The 26,860-nt window shown below is 33.6% G+C and overlaps 1 protein-coding gene across 3 annotated transcripts in view; it reads right to left on the bottom strand.

Moving 5' to 3' along the window:
- Positions 1-623: 623 nt before the first annotated feature.
- Positions 624-26,860, bottom strand: part of CTDSPL2 (CTD small phosphatase like 2) — a 76,734-nt gene continuing 50,497 nt past the window's right edge. For all 3 annotated transcript variants that reach the window (XM_032417112.1, XM_032417111.1, XM_032417109.1), the window contains exons 5-13: positions 25,384-25,599; positions 21,068-21,146; positions 20,681-20,792; positions 18,421-18,507; positions 8,268-8,330; positions 8,084-8,163; positions 4,944-5,070; positions 3,377-3,472; positions 624-2,735 (exon numbers count right to left, since the gene is read on the bottom strand). In XM_032417112.1, the coding sequence (XP_032273003.1) occupies positions 2,670-2,735; positions 3,377-3,472; positions 4,944-5,070; positions 8,084-8,163; positions 8,268-8,330; positions 18,421-18,507; positions 20,681-20,792; positions 21,068-21,146; positions 25,384-25,599 (926 nt within the window). In that variant the 3' untranslated portion in view covers positions 624-2,669. The remainder of the gene's footprint in view (positions 2,736-3,376; positions 3,473-4,943; positions 5,071-8,083; positions 8,164-8,267; positions 8,331-18,420; positions 18,508-20,680; positions 20,793-21,067; positions 21,147-25,383; positions 25,600-26,860) is intronic.

Here is a 26,860-nt window from a genome sequence, read left to right as displayed (position 1 = left end):
TCCTGCCTGAATTGAAGCGGCTGGGCACATCTCAATTCACAAAATAGGCACCTCCACTTAACTAAATGGAAGTGTTTAAGATAACATTTACCAAGAGCTAAAGAAAAGAAGGGGTAACGAGAAGGTAAAACATATTAAAGTGGAAGGAAACTGAGTAACTGTCTCTTCACAAATTATTTTAAATTTTGTATTAACAACAAATTTAAAAAGACTCAAATCGAGTAATGAAGAAAAATAAATTGGTCTCAAGAAATTTTCTCAGGCCATATAAAATTTCTCTTTATTCCTTTACAGAATCTTGTTATGCTAGATTCCTTTGTCAGTTGACTTAAAGAACTCTCCTAGCGTGGGACTGAGAACAGCTTTACCATTAATAAAAGATGATTAAAAGTTGGTGTTTATTTTAAAGTGCCCATAGGCACAACAGTACAGGTGCTTACATTTCCCTTTCAGTTATGGGAAAGCCCTTTGAGACTGTGTTTACTTAATCAGAAAAGCTTTCAGCAATTATAACGCATGCTGAAAGCTTAGATCTTGTATAGGTTTTAGGTTTTACTGTTTGAGCATAAAAGGGGAGCAAGGAGAAATGTAACTAGGTTCACAATTTTGAGCAAGAGCATATGTAAAGGTAACGTATGTACATTTTATTTCAAGAAAGACAGAAGACAAACAGCATAAAGATGCCCAGATGCCCTAAAGATAAATACATTTCAAAGATTCTCATTAAAATGAATCTGGAGTATTTTTTCCTGCAAGCAAAATACCTTTCTTTAAATTAAAACAAAAACAACCAAAACAAACAAACAAATAAAAAAAAAACCAGTATTCTGAATTGCAAATGTTTTGCTTTTTTTTTTTTTTTTGCAGAAAATCTGCCATGATTATTTTTTTAATGAGTAAGGATTTTCCACAAAACAGGCTTGCTCTACATGCTAGATTTTTTAAACAGTTCAGTGACACAATATGCTAACTACATACACAACAGATAATATAGTAAGAAAACACTCAACCTGATGAAAAGTTAAAATCTTCATTAATACACTGAAAATTGACATAACTCATGCCTTTAAAATCAAAAATACAAAAATTAAATGTTTTCCTAAAAAGATTTCCTTATTTTAAGGATTCATTTGAAAATGAAGCTGCATGTAATTTGTACAATAAGTTGTACAAGTAAACAGGTAATATACATAAAAAATTAAGTGACATACTCCTCAATTATCAGTTGTCCACCTTTAATTTCCAATACTGTACTTTCTTAACAAGCATACAAAATATCAAACTTCTCTTTAGAAAAAGTGCCGTTCTTTGACATCCTTTACACAAAAACAGTCTGAGCCTGTGGCATGTTAATGCAGTTGAGAGGCAAAGCATACTAACTTTTACAAATTCTACCTTCCATAAAAAGCCTCCCGAAAAGGAGATTACACACCACTATAAAAATATCAACCTCTTGTGGTAGCTGCATTAGAGAACCAAGGCTTGAAGACTATTTTCATATAGCATAGAAAACCACTATGAGAGCATATTAACTGCATTGGTGGCTTGGGAGTTTACTGTGCCACAGGATTATGCATAGCTACTGTAAGGTACCAAGACTGTTACACAGAGTTTTAAATTGATTGTAACCAAGAGCATAACAGAGGTACTACCAGCCCATGCAAAATAACTAAAAATACTGAGTCACTGTGCTGAATACTTCATTCCTGGAGAAAACCAAAGGCAGCAGTAACCAAATCAAGCCCAACAGGTGACCAAACTCATTCTCCTCAAAGATTGGTGAGCACAGTGAAGTCTGAGGTATACCTTTATCCATTAAATCTGTGTGCCATTGCAAGATATTACCATTTGGGAACACATGCCATCACAATGGTTTAAATCTTTTGAATATTAGTCATTCATATATTCTTATCTACCCAGTCCTTTGATTTTTTTTTTAAAAGATTTCACCTACAGTAGAATATTACAGAAACAAAATATAAATGCATGTCTTTCTAAATGAAACTTACATGGACTAAAAGTAGAGAATATTTTTAAACAAATATACAATATGCAGGCAGACAAAGCAGGAAAACGGCCATTCAAATGTATAATAAAAAACTAAAAATTGACTATTTCCAGAAAACTATGAAGCGCCTCAACTAAAAGGAATGCATAATGAAAATCTAATCTAATACAGGTCAAAAATGTAAAAAGGTTATAAACCTTAACAGGAAAAATAAAACAACTTTTACTGGCCATTCCTGTTGAAATGAGAATCTTAAAGTAACAGAAAAGTGGCTACAAACCCACTTAGAGCACCAAACAGAGAGAAAATAAAAGTCCATTTTCATCTCTGTTATTATCATAAAATCCTGTGTGACTACAGGTCAAACTGCTGGTGGCAGAAACAGAATTCTTTATAAACTGCAGATGTCCTGTACATAAAAAAATTTCACTGGAGTTGCACTAGTTCTAAAGACTCTTCTGTTTTAGCCTACCTACTGTGTGTATTCAATCTGAGATAAAGTCTCTTTCTGTAACCCTTGATTATTATTGGGCACCAAAGATAAGAAAAGCAAGACGGGGTACAAAAATGCAAAATTTCAACAGTAATGGCAATGTTTTTGTCTTAGTCCAAAAGGGTCCTGCATTCTCTCCCCCTTCAGTGATTTGACAAGTCTTTGTACTTAATCTGGGGGCAGCAAATCATGCAAGCGAAATCTGTCTCTGATGTGAGGTCGAACATCTTCATTCTGTGTGGAGAAAAAGACATTTTAAAAGCCATGTAATTTCAAAAATATGACCCTCATAACATTGTGAACATTTTTCCTTTGCAGAGAAAATACACTACTATTTATTTTACAACTTATATTATTTTGTTTGCCAAATATAAAGGTACTATGCAGACACAGTTAACTAAGAATTAAATTTAGATTTAAAAAAAGAACTGTCATTCAAGTTTTAATTCTGTAAAGAATGATTATGCACTAAGAGGCAAAACAAAAAGACAGGTAAAAGTGTTAAGCCACTGAACTCTACTTTATATATTAGGAAAAAATAACCCCGGAATAAAGTTTTAGTAGCATAAGCATGAATTCTAGACCTCAACAATGAAAGCAAAGTGAAATCAATTTAATACTACTACTTAGGGACTTGCAAGAAGAAGCCCAATGAAATAAAAACACCTAATCTACAAATTTTTAAATACTGATAAGCATGATTTTAATATAATTTACAAGGTTAGAAAATGCTTGTAATTCTTTTCAACTTTTGCCCTAATTTCACACCAAGTTGACTTAAAATGTCAGTACACATAAAGCAATTAAAAAGGTTTATTTCAATAGAGTTGAGGCAACAAAAGCAAAACAGAGAAAGAAAATTAAGATATACTTACCAGTTCTACAAGCTTCTCCAGAAATGGAATCAATTTTAGGAGTTCATTGTCATTTTTATCCATAAACCAGCTTTCTATAGGGATTCCATTAGATAGCTAAAACGATAAATAAGTAATTAAATCCTCTTTTAATTTACATTTTGCCTAGTTTGTAAAAACCTTGAAAGAGAAAAAACAGATACTTAAGAAATACTGATCTATATAAGTTCCTCTGAAAAGGAATGCCATCGAAGTTACTGCTTGTCATATTCCAACAACTCCACAGTGCAAGAGACAGATGTTAAGGAATACATCAAAGCCTAATTGGTTTTTCTGCGTAATGTCTTCCTAGTGTATATGAAACTAAACAAGAAAGATCCATTGAAACAAGTTTTGCTTAACATAACTCAAAATATTACCTGACTGATTCAAGAAATAGCTATTAGTCAATGCAAGGTACTGTGAATGAAGGGGTACTGCCAATGTAAAGAGAACACTACCAGAAAGCCTATACTTTTACACACGGACTGTGTCACATCTCATTGTTTTATTCCCAACAAATAGCAGGATAACCTGAAACAGCATTAATGTAACAAACAGATGCAGTGATATTTCACTGAAGGGGAGTCTAGAAACAAGAATGCAAACCATATTTGTTTTATAGTAAATAATCTCTAGGTTGTCTTTAACATTTATGCAGAATACTGTGTTTAAGATGGAGGACAAGTGAAATGATTTTATCCAGGAACCAATATGAAATTCTTAAAAACACATTTCAAAATGTGAGCAATGACCTAAATTAAACATATTTCAATACGATATGCAGTTTTCCCCTTTTCTCCTTTTTCATCTTTTTACTTTTTTACTTGTTCTACCTACATCCAACCCAATTTCCACCATCCCTATTCTGCACAGATGTATTGTGAAGGAAATCTCAGAACTATCACATGAACATATTCATAATGTAAAACAGATCTTGCAAGGATGCCTCATTTCTAGTCCAAGTTATATTTCTTTTAAAGGCCCTTTTTGAGAGAGAGAGCACAAGCAGGCTGAGGGAGAGGGAGAAGCAGGCTCCCCGCAGAGCAGGGAGCTGGACGCGGGGCCCGATCCCAGGACCCTGAGCCGAAGGCAGATGCTTAACCAACTGAGCCACCTAGGCGCCCCCAAGTTATATTTCAAAGAAATACTGACACAGGGTATAAATATATTGACAAATTAGTCTAAGAAGTTATTTCAGAATGTCAAAGCAAACATACCAGAACATGGTTAAGCTATTTATAATTCTCAAACATGTTTACAATTACTTAACAACTGCTAAGAATACCATTAGCTGATGTATATTTTATAGTCCCTTCTTATTTAGACTTATTACCCAGATTTTTATCTGTGTTGTAATTCATTTAAAAGAAAATTTTCCACAAGGAATATAGCAATTTGGCATTTCTAATTCTAAAAGATAACACTAAACAGGGAAATTTCATCAGTGAAAATTCTGTTCTCCCATCATATTCCGTTTGGCAGCATTTGTTCTCATTATATATATTTTTTCCCAATCTGAATTTGTTTAGCAACCCTCCCTTCCTACCTGATATGCAAAGGCTTGTGGTGAGTTGTCAATTATTATAGTCTTTGAAAGATCTCTTCCAAGGATATTTAAGTCCTTTATATAGTTTCCTTGTACACAAACACAATGTTCACGGAAAAGCCGATGCCTAAACATAAAAATAAAAACAAATTAACTAAAAAAAAAAATCTCTAAAAATTACAACATATACTGAAACATATACACATACCATAGGCTTTACAATTTAAGCCTTATTATTTTCTCTCACAAGGAAATTCAATTATAAATGTGAGCCTAAGCTTTGGGCTACAGTTTTACTTTTAAAAATGTTAGCAATTATTGAAACCTTACAACCAAATATTACCATGCCTTTTAAGAACTTTGGCTTATCCCAAAATGTTATTATTAAATTATAAAGAGGGATTAAAAACTCTGTAAATTGTTTTTGTAATTTATTTACCCAGGAAAGCTCAGTTCAGATGCAGCATCTGGTTGTCAGCGAGGTCCTGCTTTTTAACCAATTTTCCAGATGGTTGACTGAGGCACAAGGAGGTCAAGTGACTTGCCCAAGGTCACACAGTAAGTCAGTGGTTAGCCCCGCATTGGAACCCAGGATCCTCCTGGCTCCCAGTCCTTTGCTCTAACCAGAAGACCACACAGCCTCCCTATCCCTGTACATGCCAGAATAGAAAATATAAGAAGGAATGTTTCTGTGTTGGCATTTTTAAAAATGTTTTTAGTTTCCCTTATAGTTTTTTGAGAAAGGTGTGGAGGCCAAAACATTCCATCATTTCAACTTTTCCCAAACACCCATCTTTCTTTTATTTTAGTGTGAGTGTATATATGATCATTTGAAAAAACAAGGATTGAATGAAATGATGAATTCTGATTTAAGTATTACAAATGTAAACTGATGTTTCACCAATGATACTCAACTGAAAAATGCTGTTATCATTTAAAAAAGCTATTAAAGGTTTTATAATAATACTTATATACTGTCATAATTATATCATCTCATTTAGCACTCAAAATGTTAGTCTCCGAATATTACTAATAATTAATACAGACCACCTTGAAATGCTCCATTTGCGTACATTAATAATTTGGTAGTTTGGCTTCCTTGTGTCTTAATCCCACTAAACAATTTTTCAGCAGCTAGGGCCTACTCATACCTATATTTTTAATTATGGAATTTCAAGAAAGGGGCATTTTCTACCAACAAAATCTGCCTTAGCTCTAAAAACAACAAAAAAACTCAACCTTAAAAACACCAGTGGTGATGACAGAGTTTTCCAACCAGACAAAATGTAGTAAAAATAGTTCTCTTCCTCCCGTTTTATAAAGAATACTTTTCATTAAATGATCATCTACCTCTGTATGGCTTAAAGACCATCTTACTTTGAAAAGGTTAAGACCAGACAAAAGAATTTAAGTCCTGGTTGGGCCTATAAAAGATTCCATTTTTATTTGTATAAACATTTACATTATGTATGAGGCAACTAGAGAGGCAGGTGCAGCACATAATGCAAGTTACTACTACTGTTTCTTCCCTAATAGCAGCAAACTCACCCAAGACAGGAGACAAATGAATATGTATGTGGATACTAATGATTACTTCAATTAAATTACACTAAAACCCCTCCAGTTATTCAGGAGTCTGAGGGTCAGCAGCAGGTGTTTGCAGTTTTAGAAAGAAACTACTTCTGCCAGTCATCAGATTTGTCTTTGGACTCGTGAGATTCAGAGATCATAGGAATTTCTGAGTATACCTTGTCTTCAACATAATTCCCTTAAGCACTCTAATGAATTCAGTATACTGTTCAAAAAGTTCTTCCTGTTTTAAATGATTCAAATACAACTACATAAAACAAATTTAAACTCCCAAATATGTAGATTTTATAAAACTAGTTTAAAAGAGGGGTGTTAATCTGTAACATCATAATTCCATGACTATGACTTGCCCCCCAGTAAAATGAAAGCTCTAAGAGGGAAAGGCTTGTATGGCTCACCACTGTTCCATGGAACATTGGAGGTGCTGAATAGAAATCTTCAGAATGAATGAAGTCATCAAAGCAAAATCATTTGTGTACTTTTGTTAAAGTTAGGTAAAATGAGCATGTATTATACTTTCATGAATAGAAAACACCATTTTCATTTTTGTATCTGATGCTTGCTTATATGGAAGATAAAATGGAAAGTGACAACAAGGACAAATTTTGATCCTTTAGATTTAAAAAAAAAAAAAAATCACAGTTCTATTTACAAGAAAGAAAATCTCCTAAGTGTGGACATGAGAAAAAAGTCTTTTAGCATAGTTGCAACCACTCAATAACAAAGGTCCTATTAACAGTAGAAATTAGGATTTTCCACTAAAAAAATATGGAAGAAAGTATTCAGGAAAATGAATTCCCAGCTATTAAAGCTCTTATGAGCCTTTTCTGGCATCTCTCACAGCTCTTGGTCAAAAACATCAAAGAGTAACTCCAGCATCTTAAAGGATGCAGCAAGACTGCTAGCAGTCTTAATATCTCACTTGACAGAAATAATGGAACTAATTTTCAAACTGTTTTAAAATTACCCAAGGCACTCCCACCTAACCAGGAACACACTGCATCTGCTGGCTCAGGACACACACAAGGAACTGAGTCCAGATCAGGATAACTTGAGTGACTAAACCAACTGCAATTTCCAATTAGAGTCATGTAATGTTTTCTTTCCATGGAGGACAAATTTGCTCTTGAAAAAAGCAAAAGAGTTTAATTTATCCTGTTAAAATTAACCTTTATTTCTCTATGCCATTAAAAAGGTGACATAACATGCATTATCTCAGAGACATAAGGAAGTGAAAGTATCATGCACACAGTGAAAAATTCCACATACCCCCAGTCTCCCCCCAGTCCCAAAAGAAGTGAGGATACAGATGGAACCGTGAGTGAATATATACATTTGACCTTTGTATCCTTTAAAGAACGTCTGTCTGGAATTATATCATTAGGAACTCTTAAAGAGTTTGGGGGCTTAAAAAAATTCATTTCACCATTCAACACAACCAATCTCTATATATGCAGCCAACTGAAAATGGCCATCAAAATTAAATAGAATCATAGTAATTTCATAGATCAGTGTGACAGACATTTCCACTATTTCTTAATTAAATTTACCTGACCAGTTGCTTTTTAGGGTCTAGTATGTTCAGTAACTTGTCTGCATACACCTTCTTAGAAGCAGTAAAAAGAATGATCTACAAATTCAGGGGAAAAGAAGTAATCATTATACATGATCTAAATATGGGTACTATATTGAATAAAATAAAAATACTTATGTAATTAGCTTAAGCATGTTTACCTCATACATCTGAGACATTCGTTCCAGGAATTCCCTGAAGAATGGTCTTAATCTCACGTAAACCTGAAGAAATAACAAAGACAGGCTTCAGTAAATAGACATAGAATAGAAACAACTTATTTATAAGAGATGTTGTGTTCTAACTTTAAATATAATTAAGAAGTTCATATTTTAAAGTAATAGAAAAGTACACTAAGTACCACTCAACCAAATATATTTCATAAACCCAAAATCACTTACAACAATCTTTTGGCAGGGTAATAATAATCATTGGTGATGTCACTTTTTAATATTTAAATGGCAGCATACAATATAAGAACTTCGTGGAATATAATTTTAGTAAACATTTAAATTAAAAACGGAAGGTTTCCCTTTGAGATTTTGATCCACCAATCAGCTCCATCTTCCAGCCAGGTAGCATCCATCCAATTATTAGGCAGGCTGTGTGTCCACCTCTAGCTGACCTGTCTCAGTGACCTTCCTCTATACTCAGAATTTCTTCTCAACAATCACCTGCTAAGAATACCTTTATTTTAAATCTCTATTAAGATAAATAATGTTCAAGAAAGAGATGTCTGGATTGGTGGGTTTAAATAACTGCAATTTTTCAGAATTCAATCTTGTTCTACATTTACTGATTCAGACATGGCATCTAAATTAGCACTACTGGGCTACTCGAGATTGAAAATGTAACAGTCAAATATCAGTTATCAAAACCTACTGGCAATATCAGGAAAAACTACAGTACCCAAAAAACTGCCTTATATACATTATTTTATTTCTGTGTGTCTATCTTCTTGCCTACATTTAATGTAGCTCTTGTAATACACTCTAGAATTCAAAAAGCACAGAATTATAAACCATGAGCAATCACTAAAATGGATTTACAAAAGATTTTAAATTATATTCATTTTGTGGCAAAATTTTATACTTTATACTCAACAGTGATTAACTTCAAACACCATGAACAACAAATATTTATAGAAGACCTATGCACCAGATTTCACTGGATTCAGATTTAAAAAAAAAACAAACCACTAGGAACAACAAATTCAAAATCTAGGCTTCATGAAATTTAATTCTGTCATTAATACACATCCACACAAAAATGATAAAAATCTCGTTCTGGGAATGTTTTAGGGAAGAACAGGGAAATCATGCAAAGGATTCTAGGAAGTAGCGACCACTGTACTACCAATCTTTATAGTTTCCAGAGCCCTTTGGGCATAAGACAATGCCAAATATATAGTAAATACTTGATTAAAAAAAAAAAACAACCTGTTGAGTAAATGAAATAGAATTACCCAAAGTTAAGCAATATAGACAAAACAGAGAAAGAGAAGCAAGCCTATATGACTACACAAGGACAATTACTGAGTTTCCTTAAAAACTAATCATTTGTAGAAGACAATTTTGAACAATTGTTACTTTGCTAATAGTATCACTACCCCTACCTCCAGGCTAGAATGATAAAGTACACTTGTTTTGAATCCTATTAGTCAGGCATTTTATTTCAATTTCTTGACTAATCAAAAACAAAGTGAAGCCATTTACCCCTACCCCTAGACCAAATAAAAATAACCAAATCTTTGGTATCAAGTCACTATCATTTAGGATAAGGCACAAGAAATTTAACTAGAGCTGCTCTTCTAATTAATTTTAACATTTTTCATCCTAAAAACATTTGGTATACTTTGTGGCCAACCCAAGTAACTGACAGATTTCAGATATATTACTACTGCCTTAACTGGAAAGAACATTTTTATTAACTATGGGTCTTTTCAAAAATAGATTTGTGATGATTAAGAAAAAAAACATCTTAGTCAATACTTTTTTCCAATGACCTCATCTCAAGGATGATGAACTAGGAACCATCAAAGCCTTTTGTTTGTTCCTAAGAAAGTTAATCATGCATTTATAATAACCAAAATACTTTATTTTTGCATTTATATAAATTATTTCATTTGTTCTCAATATCTGTTATCACTTGCTCCATACTCTAAAGTAAGCTAAGTAAGGTCCCTGTTATTTGGGATTTGTTTCCTCTGAACCCTAACATACTTCCATTTTAGAGGAAACTTCTATGTAAACAATATTATCCAAGCATAGGAAGGCGAACACCATACAAAGGTGACATTTCCAACTTCTTACACATGACTTCAGATTAAGTCAAAACTATAACTTCATTGTACATTCTACTACTGTCACCATTCTTAATATAAAAATACATCTTAAAATTTGACATTACTTTCAAAAATGTCCTTGTTTACAGGGGATGAAAGGTAGCACTAAAGATGGGGGAATATATTGCTAGGCTGTTTCCTTACCATGAGAATAGAATTAATTGTTAGCTATAGAAGTTCCTATCCTCAAAAACAGATTCACCATTTGAATAGGAAGGTGTTTCTGTATTAAAATATATATACAGAAACTAAGGTGGTTAGTGGGGGAAAAAAAAGAATATAGAAAGATACAAGGTAACAGTGAGCAAGGGTGGAAGTTCTGCTTTGTGCTACAAAGGCAAAATCTCAGAGAGAAAAATAGAAATTGAGACACAAGGCCAGCAGGATCTAAGTCATTTGGATGGATATATTAAAGCAGAAATCTATAGAAGTCAAACACTAAGTACTGTTTAGTAGGAAACAGAAAACAGTTGTAAGATATGTGTAATACAAAGAGAAAACAATCACTTATTGTGTGGGGTCACAGAGATACAGAAATAAACAAATGCACAGAGGCATTCCAGAATGCTTCCAAATCTATTCCACAGATGCTTTTAACTACATTTATCTTCTCCTAACTTGCTCATCACAAAGATTCCTGTCCTGAGCTGCCAATTTCCTATTTTCCACGTTCTTTCTCTACTTAGTATTTCACTAACCATCCTTCTTCAAACTTCTCTTTACAAAGTTTTAATCTTCCATCACTGAACAACATACCTTTTGAAAAAGCCAAAAGTTTAAAAATAATGCAGAATGCTATAAAGAAACAATTATATAAAAATACCATACCCAAAGATACATCTTAAATAGGACTGACTACTATGCAAAGATACAGATTTATGAATATGTTCAAAATACAAAACTTTAAAAATAAAATCTACTAGAATAATACATGCAAAATAGTGATAATGGAACTAATCTTGTATATAATCTGTTGTGGACTGATTTTGCTAAAATTTAAATTTTACATAGAAAAATATATAATAAAACATTACATTAACAGTACATCAACATTCCTTCATATAAACAATACCTGATAGCCTATACTTTCTTCGGTATTAAGACAATGAGAACAGCCTATAATTGTGTATATACATAGTCCAACCAGGCCATAAATGGTAAGCAAAACTAGATTTAATAAAAGTAGCCACCAAAATAACAATCTAGTTATAAATTGATTATATTTTGTGATAGTCTAAGTTCAAATTCATGACTAAGTATGCAGTGTCAAGCTATATAAACTGAATAATTTCTATTAGTTTACCAAACCTTATCTAATTTCATAGATAACTTTAACAGCATGACTAAAAAAAGAAAGAGGAGGAGGAGGAGAGGGAGAAGAAGAAGAAAACACCCAAAGCAGCCATCACTTTGTGGGCAAGTGAAGAAGAAAAAAATTCCTTACATATATATAAATCTTTTAAGGAAAAATATGTCTTTTTTAAAAAAAAGATTTATTTTATTTTAGAGAGAGAGCTCGAGTAGGGGAAGGGGCAGAGAGAGAGAGAGAATCTCGAGCAGACTCTGCGCTGAGCGTGGACCCTGATGCGGGGCTTGATCCCAGGACCACGAGATCATGACCTGCGCTGAAACCAAGAGTCGGATGCTTAAGCGGACACTTAATGGACTGAGCCACCTAGGTGCCCCTAAGGAAAAATACTTCTAAATGGTTGTAAGCACAGATAATATAACCTTAACATATCCAAAAAGAAACATCTTATTAAAAATTTTTCCATGATATCCTCTGAATTTATTGCTATACTGCTAAAGCTTTTTAAATTGTTTTAATTTTTAACTTTTTTGAAGTAATCTCTATGCTGAACATGGGACTCAAACTCATGACCCCAAGATCAAGAGTGGCATGCTCCACCAACTGAGCCAGCCAGGTGCCCCATACTGATACAGGTTCAAAACAAAACAAAAAACAGTCAATTCAGTGGGACTCACCTACTTAAGAGTATGGCACCTTTAAATAAAAAGATGACTGGTAAATGCTATTTATTTAATTAGCAGTAAGACTTTAAAGCTGTAGAAAACCAACAAAGCTGGGGAATGTGAAGAATGAGATGCTATAAATAACTGAAAAATCTAACCATTCGTAGACACTTACTCTGCCCATTTGTTAACCCTTCTGTACACCTTTGTCTCATTTATAAAATGGGTAAAATAACAGTACCTACCTCATAGGGTTGTTGTGAGGATTAAGTAAGTTAATACATGTAAAGCACCTAGAAGAGTGCCTGGCACACTGAGACTGCCAACTATTATTACTATCCACCTTATTATTTAAAAGTACTCAGTCATAAGGAGAATAGCGGGAATGAGTATGATTCTATGGGGCAGAACTGGGTACCCTCAACTCAAAGAGAAAGCTGTACAGCAGCAGTCTATACTTTTAAATCATGAATTGCATCAGCTGATAGCTTAACTATTTAACGTAGTTAACATTTTCTTAGCATCAATACTAGAGCACAGAGATGGAACCTAAATCCTCTTTATAGAAGAGGGTTGCTCAGGTAGGCCCTGTGGAGACCTCAACTTCATAACCCACTGGGTGACATTATAGTAACATCCCTTGCTTAACACAGTCCCAACAAGTAGATGGCTGCTGGTATAGTATTTGTAAGCAGACCAATTCTGGAAATGAATAGGTAAATACTAAAACATCAAAATAAAAAATAATAAAAACAAAAACCCCCAAACTAAAAGATTCTGCAAAACATTATACTAAATAGAAATACATGTGAAAAGGGATTTTCCTATAGAGTCTACATGGGATAAAGTGAAGCTTATGGTGTTCATATAGATGAGTTGGCAACGAAGCAAAATCTTCAAATAAAAATTGGCCATTATATATATTGTTTATTTAAATATGTGTGCATATATGTTTGTGTGTGTATATAAATAAGCTATTGCTGTGTTTTTATTTACATAAAATTTAGTCATTTTAAAAGCAAAAAAAAGGTCATTTTAGTAGAACAAAAAATGCTGCCTTTAAAAACAAATTCTAAACTGTCTAAACAATTTAATATGCTTAGTAATCAACTGTCACCTCTCCTAAATTTGCAAAGCGTTTTTAGCTATTGAACAAGAATTTTCCATGCATTTTTAAAATGAACTGCCTCTAATTTTAAGATACATTTAAAAGATACAAAGAATTCCTCATGAAATACCTTTTATCATCTTTGAGAAGCATATAACTATAGGTTTCAGCTCTTTCTTTTTTTAACCTTAAAAATCAATAATGAATAATTACAATGAAAAAATTAGTACCAATGACTAACTATACTTACTAATAAGGATAGGAAAGTTCCTTTAAAATTACTTTTTAATATTAACCTACAATTATCAAAATATTGTTCCCTACCAGCTAAAATATTACATTAATCCTCAAAACTAAGTGTCCACGACCCCAGATGTTTTATTTAAGGCACAATTATACATACTACTTTTGTACAACAAAAATTATGCTTTATGAAGGTCAAAACAAAATGCCTCTTGGTTAGTATCAATTTAAGTCAGAGCCTGAGAGAAGGAAAAATTTGATTAGATATTTACTACAAAGCTCTTCATTTACATGATTGCTTTTTCTTCATGAAGCAAAAATAATGGTGACTTTTCTAAGAAAGACTAGAGAGAGGAGAAAGAAGCCACTGACCCTCTATTCCTCTTGTTCTGTAGTACAAAATATTTGAGATCCTTGTGAAAATTATCCTAGGCTATAAGGTTCCCAGAAAACAAACAAACTACAGTAATGGGGAAGAGGTGGAGCTTTGCTAACATGATTTCCCACCCACCTCTCCCCCCAACTTTTCCCATAAAAGCAACCTCCACTAATAAAAACAAAGCACCCTTTAGCAAGTAGCTCCCTATGGAACCTATCTCTCCTTGAGTGCTTACCACAATCTGATTTCTGGACAGCTGACCCAAAGTTTGATGATTTTACTGATCTTCAGAAAGCCACTGACTGGCTAAAGTCTTATTGGTGAACAGAGTCAAAAATCAGATGCCCCTGCCATACTTTACAGAATGAGGAGTTGGACAGCACAGTTACGTTTGGCTGTACTGTGGTGAAACATATGAGGCATCTTCTTTTTGTCTTCAATTAGCCACGTTTGGGCTGAGTAGCTCTATTACATCTTCAAAAAACTGAGCTCCAGTTCTTGATGGAGATAGAGGAAGGTCATTGAGGAGGTGGTTCAGCTCAAGAGCTAAGTGAAAAATCTGTCTTTTGATTCAGTCCTGCTTGTGGATAGAAGTCATCTTCTGGATGGAAGAGGGAGTGAGATGACCTAGAGTCTTGAATTGGTGGATCTGCAGGAACAGAAACTAAATACAGTGGAGACCTCTTAACTGAGTAACACCACGAGATGGATTTCCTGACAATGTGTCAATATAAGCGAAATATAAAGATTAAATATGTGCATTGGAACTGATCATGCACTTGTTTTTTCAGATATCAAATGCATTTGCACCATTCTATGAATAAATACGCTTTCCCAATAACTAACTATAAAATAATATGGAAAAACAACCAATTTAAAGGGAAAAAAAGACCCATTCAAACAAAAATCCATTACTTTTGCCTTTGTGAGTGCCATACCCTCACTTTAAAAACTCAGTTAATGACTTTTTCTCTCCAACTACAGAAACTACAATCTGTCTATCCATATAGTGTCAGTAGTAACATGTATCAAATTTTAATTTGATTGTGTCTTTTAGGGTTTTTTATCCCCCAGAGAAATGGAATTCAAATACACTCAATGTACTAAATTGAGGCTTGAATAATCGACCTGCTCAAAAATTCTGACACCTGCATTAAGTGAGTTGAGTCCTACTTATCAATCAAAAGGAGAGTATATACCATTAGTCAGGCAATCTTTAAATGTGAGTAGTGGTCATCTTAAATTTCCCTTAAACTTTCATCTGAAAAAACTAAGAAAGCCCACAACCAGGTTATAGTGGATCCAGTTTTAAATTTATCTATATATTAATAAGAGTTTTGATGAACATTTTATTACTTACTTCCACTTAGAATTTGAGTATGTAAATTTACTGTATATACTCTCATAATTATCACACCAAGGGTCAGCAAACTATGGCTTGTGGGTCAAATACAAACTGTCACTTATTTTTGTAAATAAAGTTTTACTGGGACACAGCCACGCTTATTTGATTATGTACTTACTGTCTATGACTACTTTCATGCTACAATGGCAGAAAAAGTATTTGGAACAGAGACTGCAGAACCTAAAATAATAAAAACTGGCCCTTTTCAGGAAAATGTTTGCCAACCCCTAATATAGATGATTATTAAAACATACGTGAAACAATTTACACTTTAAATTGTTTGAAAGAAACAAAAATAACAAGTAGAATGAAAATTAAATATAGGTCAACCATAACAAACTTACCACAAAAAGAAACTAAAAGTAAAATAAGTCCCAAGAGGACACTTGGTGTTGATTCAGATGAAGAATCTGATCCTACCTTAATATTACCAGTTTATTTTTAAGAGTATACACTATGCTATGTAAATGCTATGGAACTGACAGATTCAAGAGTATACAGATAAATGCCATGGAATGGTTCACTTAAAAATGGTTTATTTTATGTTGTGAATTTCACCTCAATAAATTATTTTTTAAGAGTATATACAGTATTTTACAGGTTTCTACCTTTAAGTGGGCCACATTATATTGCAGTGGTTAAATATGTAAGTTACATCTTACCTAATAATGTGGTTTCTCCAAAATCTCTTAGATCATCTCAGACCCTTGTGTATATTTCTTCTTTGCCAGTAGATGGAGACAACACCACTGAAAGTTTAAAAGACATCATTCCCTGTTTAAAGGGAGCTTGCTGGTCTGAAAACTAGGGGAACCCTAACCCAAGATTTCTTCAAAGTTCTTTTTAAAAAAGCAGACAGAATGGCTATGCCAAAACCAGAAATCCAAGGGATTATACTCAATATTAACTATGGACATCCTCAAAAATTTACTGAAGGGGGACTAAACTCTGTACATGATGTAGTAACTAATAAATCATAATAATAAAATGCAATCGTCTCTGTAACTTATAAGATTCAAACTTCCTGCTCACTGCTCCTAATTTAGGCTAGATCATTTATTTTTCAGTTTCAGAAAGTATAACTCAGAATATATAAGAAAAAGAGTTCTTTGAATTCCAGAGGTAGTTGCAGTACATATATGGTTTTTATAAGTATTAGTTGTATGCACCGCTACAAGACTTTTATTCAAAATAAGACAACTATCCAGATCCACATAAAAATAATAAGAACTTTATAAAAAAAAAAAAAAAAAAGAAAGAAGAGAATTAAGGCAGAAATGGTGGAAGCAGCAAGAAAAAATTCAATTTTATGGTCACAATAAAAAGAAATGCTCATGAAAGGGAAGAATCAAACTCATCTACTTTCCAAGTTTCTTAACTATTAAAAATGACATAAACCAAAACTATCTGCAAGAAACAAATTTCAAATCTGAAAGCTTAAGAAGTCATTCCAAAATAATTATTTAATATTTTTCAAACAACTTTCCAAATTCAAATCCTGAATGCAATTTTGAACAAAAACCAAGGTTATCAAGCTAAAAAGAGAGAACTAAGATATTGCTATACTATTTATATTTGCCACAAGACTCCTGTCCTTGATGTGAACTAAAAAAGAACAACCCATTTGGCAAAAAAGGTCTTATTAAGAAAAGAGATTACCTTAAGCCAAATAATATCCAGTTAAAAAGAAATACAAAAATCTTACAATCCTTTATTTTTATGTATATTTTGCTCATTCTCTAATCAAAAGCCAGAACTAAAATAAGCCTCCATAGAAGGGAAATGAATATAGTATTCAAATATTAGCATGCCTACAATGCCTATCTAGGTTAAACCAGAACTAACAAGAATTGCTAAAATAAATTCTCTTACGACTCATAAAGTAGGTAAAGCAGATCCTGAACCACAAACTTCTCTTTAACTGTGAAATTTTTTGATTCCCAAAAGACAGTAACTATCATGTGCCAAGAAAACTATACCATATTCTAACTGCCTATTAAGAGCACAAACAACCATGAACACCTTTCCATCATTCACACAGTAAATGTTCTGTGGCTTTATTTAATCCTTGGGTTGGCTTCCTCTTGACAAAGAACAAACTTTTTGACCCTTTCCCAACCCTTCAACAACTGCTATGTATGAAGGTAATGCTAATTAAGTAACCACCACCAACACAGAAAAGCACTTTGCAATTTTCAAAGTGTATTCATATAAATTAATTGAAATTTTATGATAGGAAAATCTCAAACATAAGAAAAAACTATGGCCAACACACATAATTTACAGTGAAATGTAAATGATCTTTGCATTTTGCATGGTTACTTGTCCATCAACACAGATGAGGGAGAAATGCTTTTACCCAGATTTTTAAAGCAATAACCGGAAGTGTCCTGGACTTCTGTGATTAATATAAAGTAGATATACCAAACTGCAATCTACAGGCCATATTACTACAAAAGGAAATAAAAATGACCAACAAGGAATGAGTTTTCTTTATACTAACTGGATTTTTTGGGGAAAAAAAAAACACACAAAAAGCAAAACACCAGGTGTTAACCTGGCAAGTTCTTCTTGGGGATCTATAATGTCAGTGCTCCTGCCTCCACCTGCTGGCAAACAGATTATGAAACTAGCAGAGATCACTGGGTTAAAAAAGTTGACATTTTTGGGTAACATTTAATGTTTTATGTAATTATTTAGCATGATGCTACTTTGGGTTAATAAATCAGTAATATATTGATGAAATCCATTAGGAAAAAACACATTAAACTTTACACACACAAATAAAATTACAAAAGATTTCTTGGTTCAGAACATTATCTAACAGGCTAAAAATCAAGTTAAAAATTGTTTTTAATTACCTGATAAATGACATCTTGGAAAAGGACTGGAAAAGTAAGTGCTGCATCTTCTAGCTCATTTAGACTACAGTGTACTAGTGTTTCATCCTTAAAATAAAAAGCACACACCGAATGAACCAAGATATTAAAAGAAATTTCAAATGATAATTTTATGTACCCATGACCACCAGAAACATTTATGAAAACACTCATTCATATGTGGAATTTTACATTTATCATACATTCCTGTGTGTGGCATGGCAATGTGGAATAGAATTTTCTAAGCCACTGGTTCTCAGGTATGGTTCCTGGACCAAAAAGTAGCATCAGCATCATCTGGGTTAGAAATGCAAATAAATAACTAGTTAGAAATGCAAAATTTTAACTAGTTAGAAATGTGAATTCTCCAGCTCCACTTGTGATAATTCAAAAACTCCAAAGGGGATGAAGAAAAAAGGAGCTCAGCAATCTATATTTTAATAAGCCCTTTAGGTTATCCCGATGCATGCTCAAGTCTGAGAACCAGTGTTCTGAGTTCTGCAGTTGCCAACTTTCTGATAAGTAAAATAAATATAAGCTCCTTTTATTTAACAATTAGCAAATGGAAGTTTAGAATCTAATTATTTTTAAAAATACATATATTCTATTCACATAGCTCCTTATCCTTTAAAGTTTTATAAAGTTTTTTATTTTGTAAAATGGATGCCTTAGTATCTGTTGAATATGTTTCAGACAAAAACATTTAACTAAATTAGCAGTCAATGAAGACTTGTCATTTTTGATTACCAAACCCTGTTTTTTATTAAGAGGATAAGAAGGTGAGGATCATTCCATCTAAGATATGTGCAAATATTTATATTTCTTAAATACTGAATGATTAAAAAACAGTTCTATTTGTAGTAAGTGATAAAACATTCTTTAAAAAAAAGCTGCCTATGACTAACCCCAAAATTTTCCAATGCATTTACAATGAATTAAAATGAAACACAAATGTTCATACCTTGTGATTCCACATCTTATTAGCTGGAGTGTTTCTTTTAACCTAAAGTTAACTCTGGGGAGGCAAAGAGCAAAAAATACTCTAGATATGCCTCATTTTCTTTTAATAGCATATCAGTCTACACATTTCAAGGTATTGTCTTAGCATCTAAAAAAAGGTATCCTCTTTCCTTCAACTGAATCATAACTAATTCTACTACTTCTTCATCTATAGACTATCTAAATTTTGATCATTCTTCATTTATTTCTATAAAATTACTCGTTTATGCTCAGCCAAATCCTATCTTTTCTGTTTACCTCCACATTGGATTAAAAATTGTATGGTCAAGCTTGCTATCATGACCACATCAACTCCTAACACAAAAATCTAGCAAAATCTCTTTTTTCAGTTTCTCCACTAACTTGCACATCAAATCTACACTACTCATGATCAGTTTCAAAATTTTTCTCTTGCTATTTATCCTCTAATAAATACCTAATACTTAGGACCTCTGGAGACCTCTCTTACATCTCTCTGGCTAGACAAAGGCTAAGGTGCTGAACTCTCAAAAAAGAACTATACATGCTAGTTAAGATTTAAAATAATAAACTTCTCCTCAAGAAAAAAATTTTATGAGAAATAAACCACATTTCCAATTACAGGATACGAGTAACAAAGGCTAAATAATAAAATGCTTCCCAATATTATATAATAGGTAGGTGTTCAGTTCTCAAAGCACTTCTGGTACCCTAAAACATAAATTTTTAACACACCAAGAGAACATATTAAAGGTTTTATTAGCATTAAGAGATCATGTTTTTGGGAGTCTATTAATAAAGTTATTGGTATTAGATACTGCACAAAAATAAGAAAAGGAAAAGGGCTATAATCTTGCATAAGGTTAATTCATTGGGACCCAAATAATATTTGGTTCTTCAAGGAAATATAATCCTGACACCGCCCCCCCAAAAGGCAAAATCTAAGCATGAAATGAAATAGAATTTATCAGGAAATTAAAAAAAAAATTTGCAAGGATCTCAGAAATATGGGGGAAAGAACTAATTTAAATACAAAAATGAAAGCCTAATTTATTTTCAAAGAGTACCTGATACCAATCAAACTGAGGACCTTGGCATTGGACTATGCTTCAAATAAAAACATTTCAGAACATCTAAGATATGTTTAGTAAATGTGTAAGACTATTTACGTTCACTTTTATCCTCTCAGGTATTTTGAGCTAGAGTTTTTAAAAAAGAAATTTAACTCCTTTATTTTCTCTACCTGTACATACAATATACTTACCAGGTCTAAAACTAGGGAGAATTCTGGTGTGCTTCTTGTTTTCAATGGAAGAGCAGGTTTCCTATTTAGTTGTTCTTCTGTCAGTGGTGGAACATGTTTGATGAAATAATACCTACAAATCAAATTTTAAGAAAATCTCAACATTTCTACATTTTATAAATATAAGACATATTACTAAATTCAGCTCATATCTAAATCTTTAATTAAATAATACACTTTTAATCTAGTAAACCAAACCTATGAAATGTAAATAAAACTGAAAATATAAAATATTTCAGTAACCTACAAGTTACATGTTCTTTCCAATATACCATTCAGCCACCCCTCCACACACGTCTTTCATTCTGCTCCAAGAGGGAAAGGAAAACAAAAAAACAAAAAACTCACGGGTCAAATACTTCCCAGTCTTCTTCATAGGTAGCCTCTGCGTGAGTTGATGAATAACCACTATCTGGAGTTACTGGTGCTATTTAATAAAATGAAAAACAAAATGTTACTTTTACTCACTATGAAGTATACATTTTTACCGTTTTTATATAAGATTTTCCTGAAGCCCTGTGTATTTTAGGTTCAAGAAATGACAGAAATAACTTACAAACAGTATTGCATAGCAAATTTATTAATACACAGATCTAACTCCAGATCCAAAGGAAAAAAACTGCCATTATAGATAAAATAGCAAGCTAGATCATGGCTGGCAGAATTAAAATCCCTCACAGCAAAGAGAAAATTCACTACTTATTACCAGAATCATGCACTCCATGAAATTTCAATTTCTAACTGCATGGTGTTATATGTATAAACATAAAAATTTCACGGGGCTCTTGTAAGCAGTGACACTTTGCAAAGTACCTTGTACATACATATACAAGCAGTCAATATATATCTGTGCTGACCTTAGACCGAGAGGTAGTTTTTAACCTGAGATCTATGAACACTCTTTAAGAGGTTCATGAAACCCCCTGAAGACTTATGAAAAAATGTTGTATGTACATTTTTACAGGAATCTCGAGGCTGTCTAAAATCTTTTAAAAAGTTAAAAAATGCTGCTTTATATAGAAACCATTGCTTTAGAAGAGGCCTTATTTTACTTCTAATTTACAAGCAACCTAAAAATAATCATGAAGTAATTCTCTATTCCATGACAAATGGTCCATCCTACATTTAAGCTAAAATTCTATCAAATGATAGAGCATTAGAAATAATGCTGAGAGGGGAGCCTGGCTGGCTTAGTCGGAAGAGCATGTGACTCTGGATCTCAGGGTCAGGAGTTCAAGCCCCATGTTGGGTGCAGAGATTACTTAAATAAACAAAAAACTTAAAAAAAAAAAATTATGCTGGGAATTTTCTAAGACAATAATTATAACTTAAATTCAAGGAAAGGACAAAAGGTAAAATTCTAAGTTAGAGGTAATGTCTCAGAGCTAAAAGTTCAAGATGGATGCCAGAGACTGAATGTTTGTGTCCCCACAAAATGGTATTTAGAGGTGGAGACTTTAGGATGTCATGAGGTCATTAGGTCATGAGGGTGGAGCCCTCATGAATGGGATTAGTGCCCTTATAAAAGAGCCTCCAGACAGTTCACATAGCTTCTGCCATGGAAGGGTGCATGAGAAAATAACTGTTTATGAACCAGAAAGCAGGCTCTCACCAGGTAATGAATCTGCTTGGTGCTTTGATCTTGGATTTCCCAACCTCCTAAACCATGAGAAATAAATTTCTGCTGTGTATATGCCACCTAGTCTGTGGTAATTTGTTATTGCAGCCCAAAAGGACTAAGACAGTGGAACTCACTAAAACTGCTATAATCTGTCTATAGCAATGGAATATTGGTGGATAATAGTCAAAGGAAAAAAAACAAATATTTTTTGCTATTACCATGTATTAATTCTTTTTAAAATGATTTTATTTATTTTAGAGAGACAGAGACTGAGTGCATGAATGAGTGGGGAAAGAGGCAAAGAGGGAGGGAGAAGAAAAGGGAGAGAATCTCAAGCAGACTCTGCAATGAGCGTAGAGCCTGACATGGGGCTCCATCTCATGACCCTGAGATCATGACCTGAGCCTAAACCAAGAGTCGGACACTTAACCGACTAAGCCACCCAGGCGCCCCTATCATGTAATAATTCTTTGTGTATGTATTACCTTGTAACACAGTATGTATGTTAAGTGAATGACGACAGAGGTAAAACATAATTTTTGTCCATCTGTAATTTCATGCCAATAACAGTTCATTAGCACAAGGGGTAATGGAAAAATATATCTTCTAACCACTTGTTTCAAATTCCTATTAACTTCAGAGAAAGGGGGAAAGGAAGCAGTATTTGAGTGCCTTCATGCTAAGCATTTTTCTTATTTCATCCCATTTAGCTTTCATAACCCTGAATTATTTCCCTTTTAAAGGTCAGAGAGTCATCTCAGAGAGCTTAAGTAAGTTGTCTAAAGTCACAAAGCTAAGTAAATGACAGAGCCATCCTCCTTCCTTCTTGTTCTCTTTGGCTAGGTTCTTGAAGTTAAGGAAAAGTAATAACCTTTGTCACTCATACTCATCTTTTAAGATCAGCAAAAATTTTACTTCTATCCTCTCATGATCCAGAGTGAATGCAATGTGCCACCTCATCATTCTGCACATTTATTTCTAATAGCACTCACCACACTGTACAGTAATTTTTGTGATTACCTGGCTCATCAATTAGATAATGTACTCTTCAGGGTCAAGGAGCATTTATCTTATTCATCTTTATAAATAACGTCCATCACAGAAAATAGGTGTTCAATAAAAGTTAAGGAAATAAATGAATGAATGAGACAACTGGAGTAAACTTTACTCCCCACCCCCCAGAAACCACTAATGCTATAGAAATCCCTTCTCCATCTTCACAGTTGTCAGAAAAAAAATAAATACACAGGATTATACAGCAGCACAAAAATACAGAACAAACATCAAACAGGAGGTCCAAAGCCCTGGACTTAGTCTATACGCCCAAACACTGGCAAGGAATGAGCATAAAATGACAGGTGAAGAGTAGATTCCTTTGCAAATCTTATCTGCCCAAGAATGAACTATGTACATAATCCATGTTGATTTGACAGATTCAGTATTATTCTTAAAATATAACATTACAGGGCGCCTGCGTGGCTCAGTCGGTTAAGCGTCTGCCTTCAGCTCAGGTCATGATCCCAGGGTCCTGGGATCGAGTCCCGCATTGGGTTCCCTGCTCAGTAGGGAGTCTGCTTCTCCCTCTGCCAGCTACTACCCCTGCTTGTGTTCTATCAAATAAATAAGTAAAATCTTTAAAAAAATATAACATTATAATTTAACATTATAGATCTTACGTTTAACACTACAGAAGTTAATCTTTTATTTGACCAATTTAAAATAAATCTTTCTGTTATGTCGCTTTTCTCTTCATATTGGTATTACTGGGTTGCCCTATATAGAAGTTTCATAATTGTAGCATTTTTTCTTTAAATGTTTTCTGCCGTTTTGATTATATTTTTTCAAGTTTCCCCTTATATTCAAGGGAAGAACATCATTCTACTTACTTATGCCAGACTACATTTCTGAACCAATACATATGTGCTAGGGTCTCTCAAATGCATGGCATTATAGGAAATAAAAAGACAAATCTACGGGTGCCTGGGTGGCTCAGATGGTTGGGCGTCTGCCTTCGGCTCAGGTCATGATCCCAGGGTCCTGGGATCGAGTCCCGCATCGGGCTCCCTGCTAGGCGGGGAGCCTGCTTCTCTCTCTGCCTCTGCCTGTCTGTCTCTCTGACTCTCATGAATAAATAGATAAAACATTTAAAAAAAAAAAAAAAAGACAAATCTAAAATAAAAGCCCAAGATCTTGTCCCTCTGGGAAAAGATGACCATCCTCAATTTTATTTCTGCTTTTAAGCATGATGGAAGAGTTTCATCTTTTAGCTTTATACATCTGTATACCACAACCCTCAGAGGTAATAAATTCTGATCTCATATGTTCTACATTTCCATGACAACTGGCTCAGGGACCCAACAATTACGGTAGGCCTTTATGAGGATCCAGAATTAGGCTGCAAAGTTTGGATGCAGGGAAAGATCAGGGAAAAGAAGCTTCTTTTGGGGGGATGTCATCTATATATGCAACAAATCTGAAGGTATAAGGCTGCCTTTAGGTGGGAACTTCAGACCAAAGGGTCTGATACTAGTGCAATTATAATTAAGTGTGTTCATAAACATGAGCATATGTTTTGCTATTTGTGTTAAATTTCTTATTTTTTTAAAGATTTTTATTTATTTATTGAGAGAGAGAGAGAATGATAGAGAGCATGAGAGGGAGGAGGGTCAAAGGGAGAAGCAGACTCCCTGATGAGCAGGGAGCCCGATGCGGGACTGGATCCTGGGACTCCAGGATCATGACCTGAACCGAAGGCAGTTGCTTAACCAACTGAGCCACCCAGGCGCCCCTATTTGTGTTAAATTTCTAAGTAGTCAGATTAGTACAAATAAACTGTAAGATGACTAATGCTCCGTCAAAATAGCCTTTTAAAAGATTCAATTTCAAAATGACCAGATTTGGGGGAGAAAGTTTTATTTCCAATTTTAATTGTTTTATGTTCAAGAAAGAAAAACTTACGCATTTGTTCTATTAAAGAAAAAAGAAATCCTGCATTTTTATACATTATTCATGAAGATGCATTAAGAAAAGGAATTTTCTTCACCTGTAAGGGGTGGGATATCACGATTAACTGTTTCTTCTGCTTCTTCTAAACCATTATTTATCGATGGCCTCACTTGAACTGCTTGATTTGAGTAAGCTGCTCCATTCGTTGACGTAGTAGTACTGGTAGTGATCTCATCCACCTGTTCCATATCAAGTTGTTTTACTATCTCTTCAGCTTCCACAGCCTGTCCTGGGGAATCGGATCCTGATGTTCCTATAATCAAGATTCAGTATGCTCACAACCATCATTTAAAAACTCAAAAGGGGGTGGGGGGAGAGGCATAGATGTTTTTAAGGGTACAAACTTATAGCAAGCAAACATAAGCCCTAGAGACCTAATGCACCGTAATGCACCGTAGAGTGAATATAGACAAATATTGTATTTTAATCATCAAACTTGCTAAAAGAATAGAACTTAATTGTTCTAACCACTAAAATGAAAAGATAATTATGTAATGTGATAGAGGTGCTAATTACTGTTACATGGCAATCATATTACAATATATAAATGTATCAAATCAACCTGTTTACCCTTAAATTTACATAATGTTGTATGTGAAATATATTTTTATTTTTTTTTAAGATTTTATTCATTTATTTGACAGAGAGAGAGACAGCAAGAGAGGGAACACAAGTAGGGGGAGAGGGAGAAGCAGGCTTCCCGCTGAGCAGGGAGCCCGAGGCAGGGCTCGATCCCAGGACCCCAAGATCATGACCTGAGCCGAAGGCAGATGCTTAACGACTGAGCCACCCAGGCGCCCCTGTGAAATATATTTTAATAAAAGTGAAATTAAATAATGAAAAACTCATAAATACTTGGAAAAACTAAATGCAACAGAAACAGAGCTGAGGATACCACTGTTTAGTGAGTCTTTTCTAGACATTTCAAATAATCAGTAATAAAGACTATTATAAGCTAGAGTGATATTGGTGAACAAAATTTTCTTAAGTGTTCAAATAGTTTAGAAACACCTATTTATAGTGAAACCACAGTCATAATTTAGAATTTTTAAAAATTTTTGATACATAACTGACAATATAACCTTGTATAAGTTTCAGGTGTATGTGTTGATTTAATACATTTATATATTGCATTATGATTACCAACCTAGCATTAGGCTAACACCTCTATCCTGCCACATCATTACCATTTTTCTATGGTGAGAAAATCTATCTAGTCTCTTTGCAACTTTGAAGTATACAATACAGTATTGTTGACTATAGAACTTCTTTTCTATAAAGCAAATATCATTTATTAAATGCCTACTATGAGCTAGGCATTATATATATATTTTTTCCATTATCATTTCCATTATTTATATCCATTGAACAGCTCCTGATCCTTCCAGTACTAAGCATCCTAGCCACTGTAGGCAGTTGTAATTTTTAAACCAGAGGTAGTTATGCAAGAATGAGCTAACTGTTCCCCTAATCATAACATTTTTATTCAGAGGCACAAGAACAATTTCCTAACA

This window comes from Phoca vitulina, unplaced genomic scaffold, assembly GCF_004348235.1.
Source record: "Phoca vitulina isolate PV1807 unplaced genomic scaffold, GSC_HSeal_1.0 scaffold20, whole genome shotgun sequence".
In the NCBI taxonomy this organism is placed as follows: Eukaryota; Metazoa; Chordata; class Mammalia; order Carnivora; family Phocidae; genus Phoca; species Phoca vitulina.
This window is presented reverse-complemented; position numbering and strand designations above follow the sequence as displayed.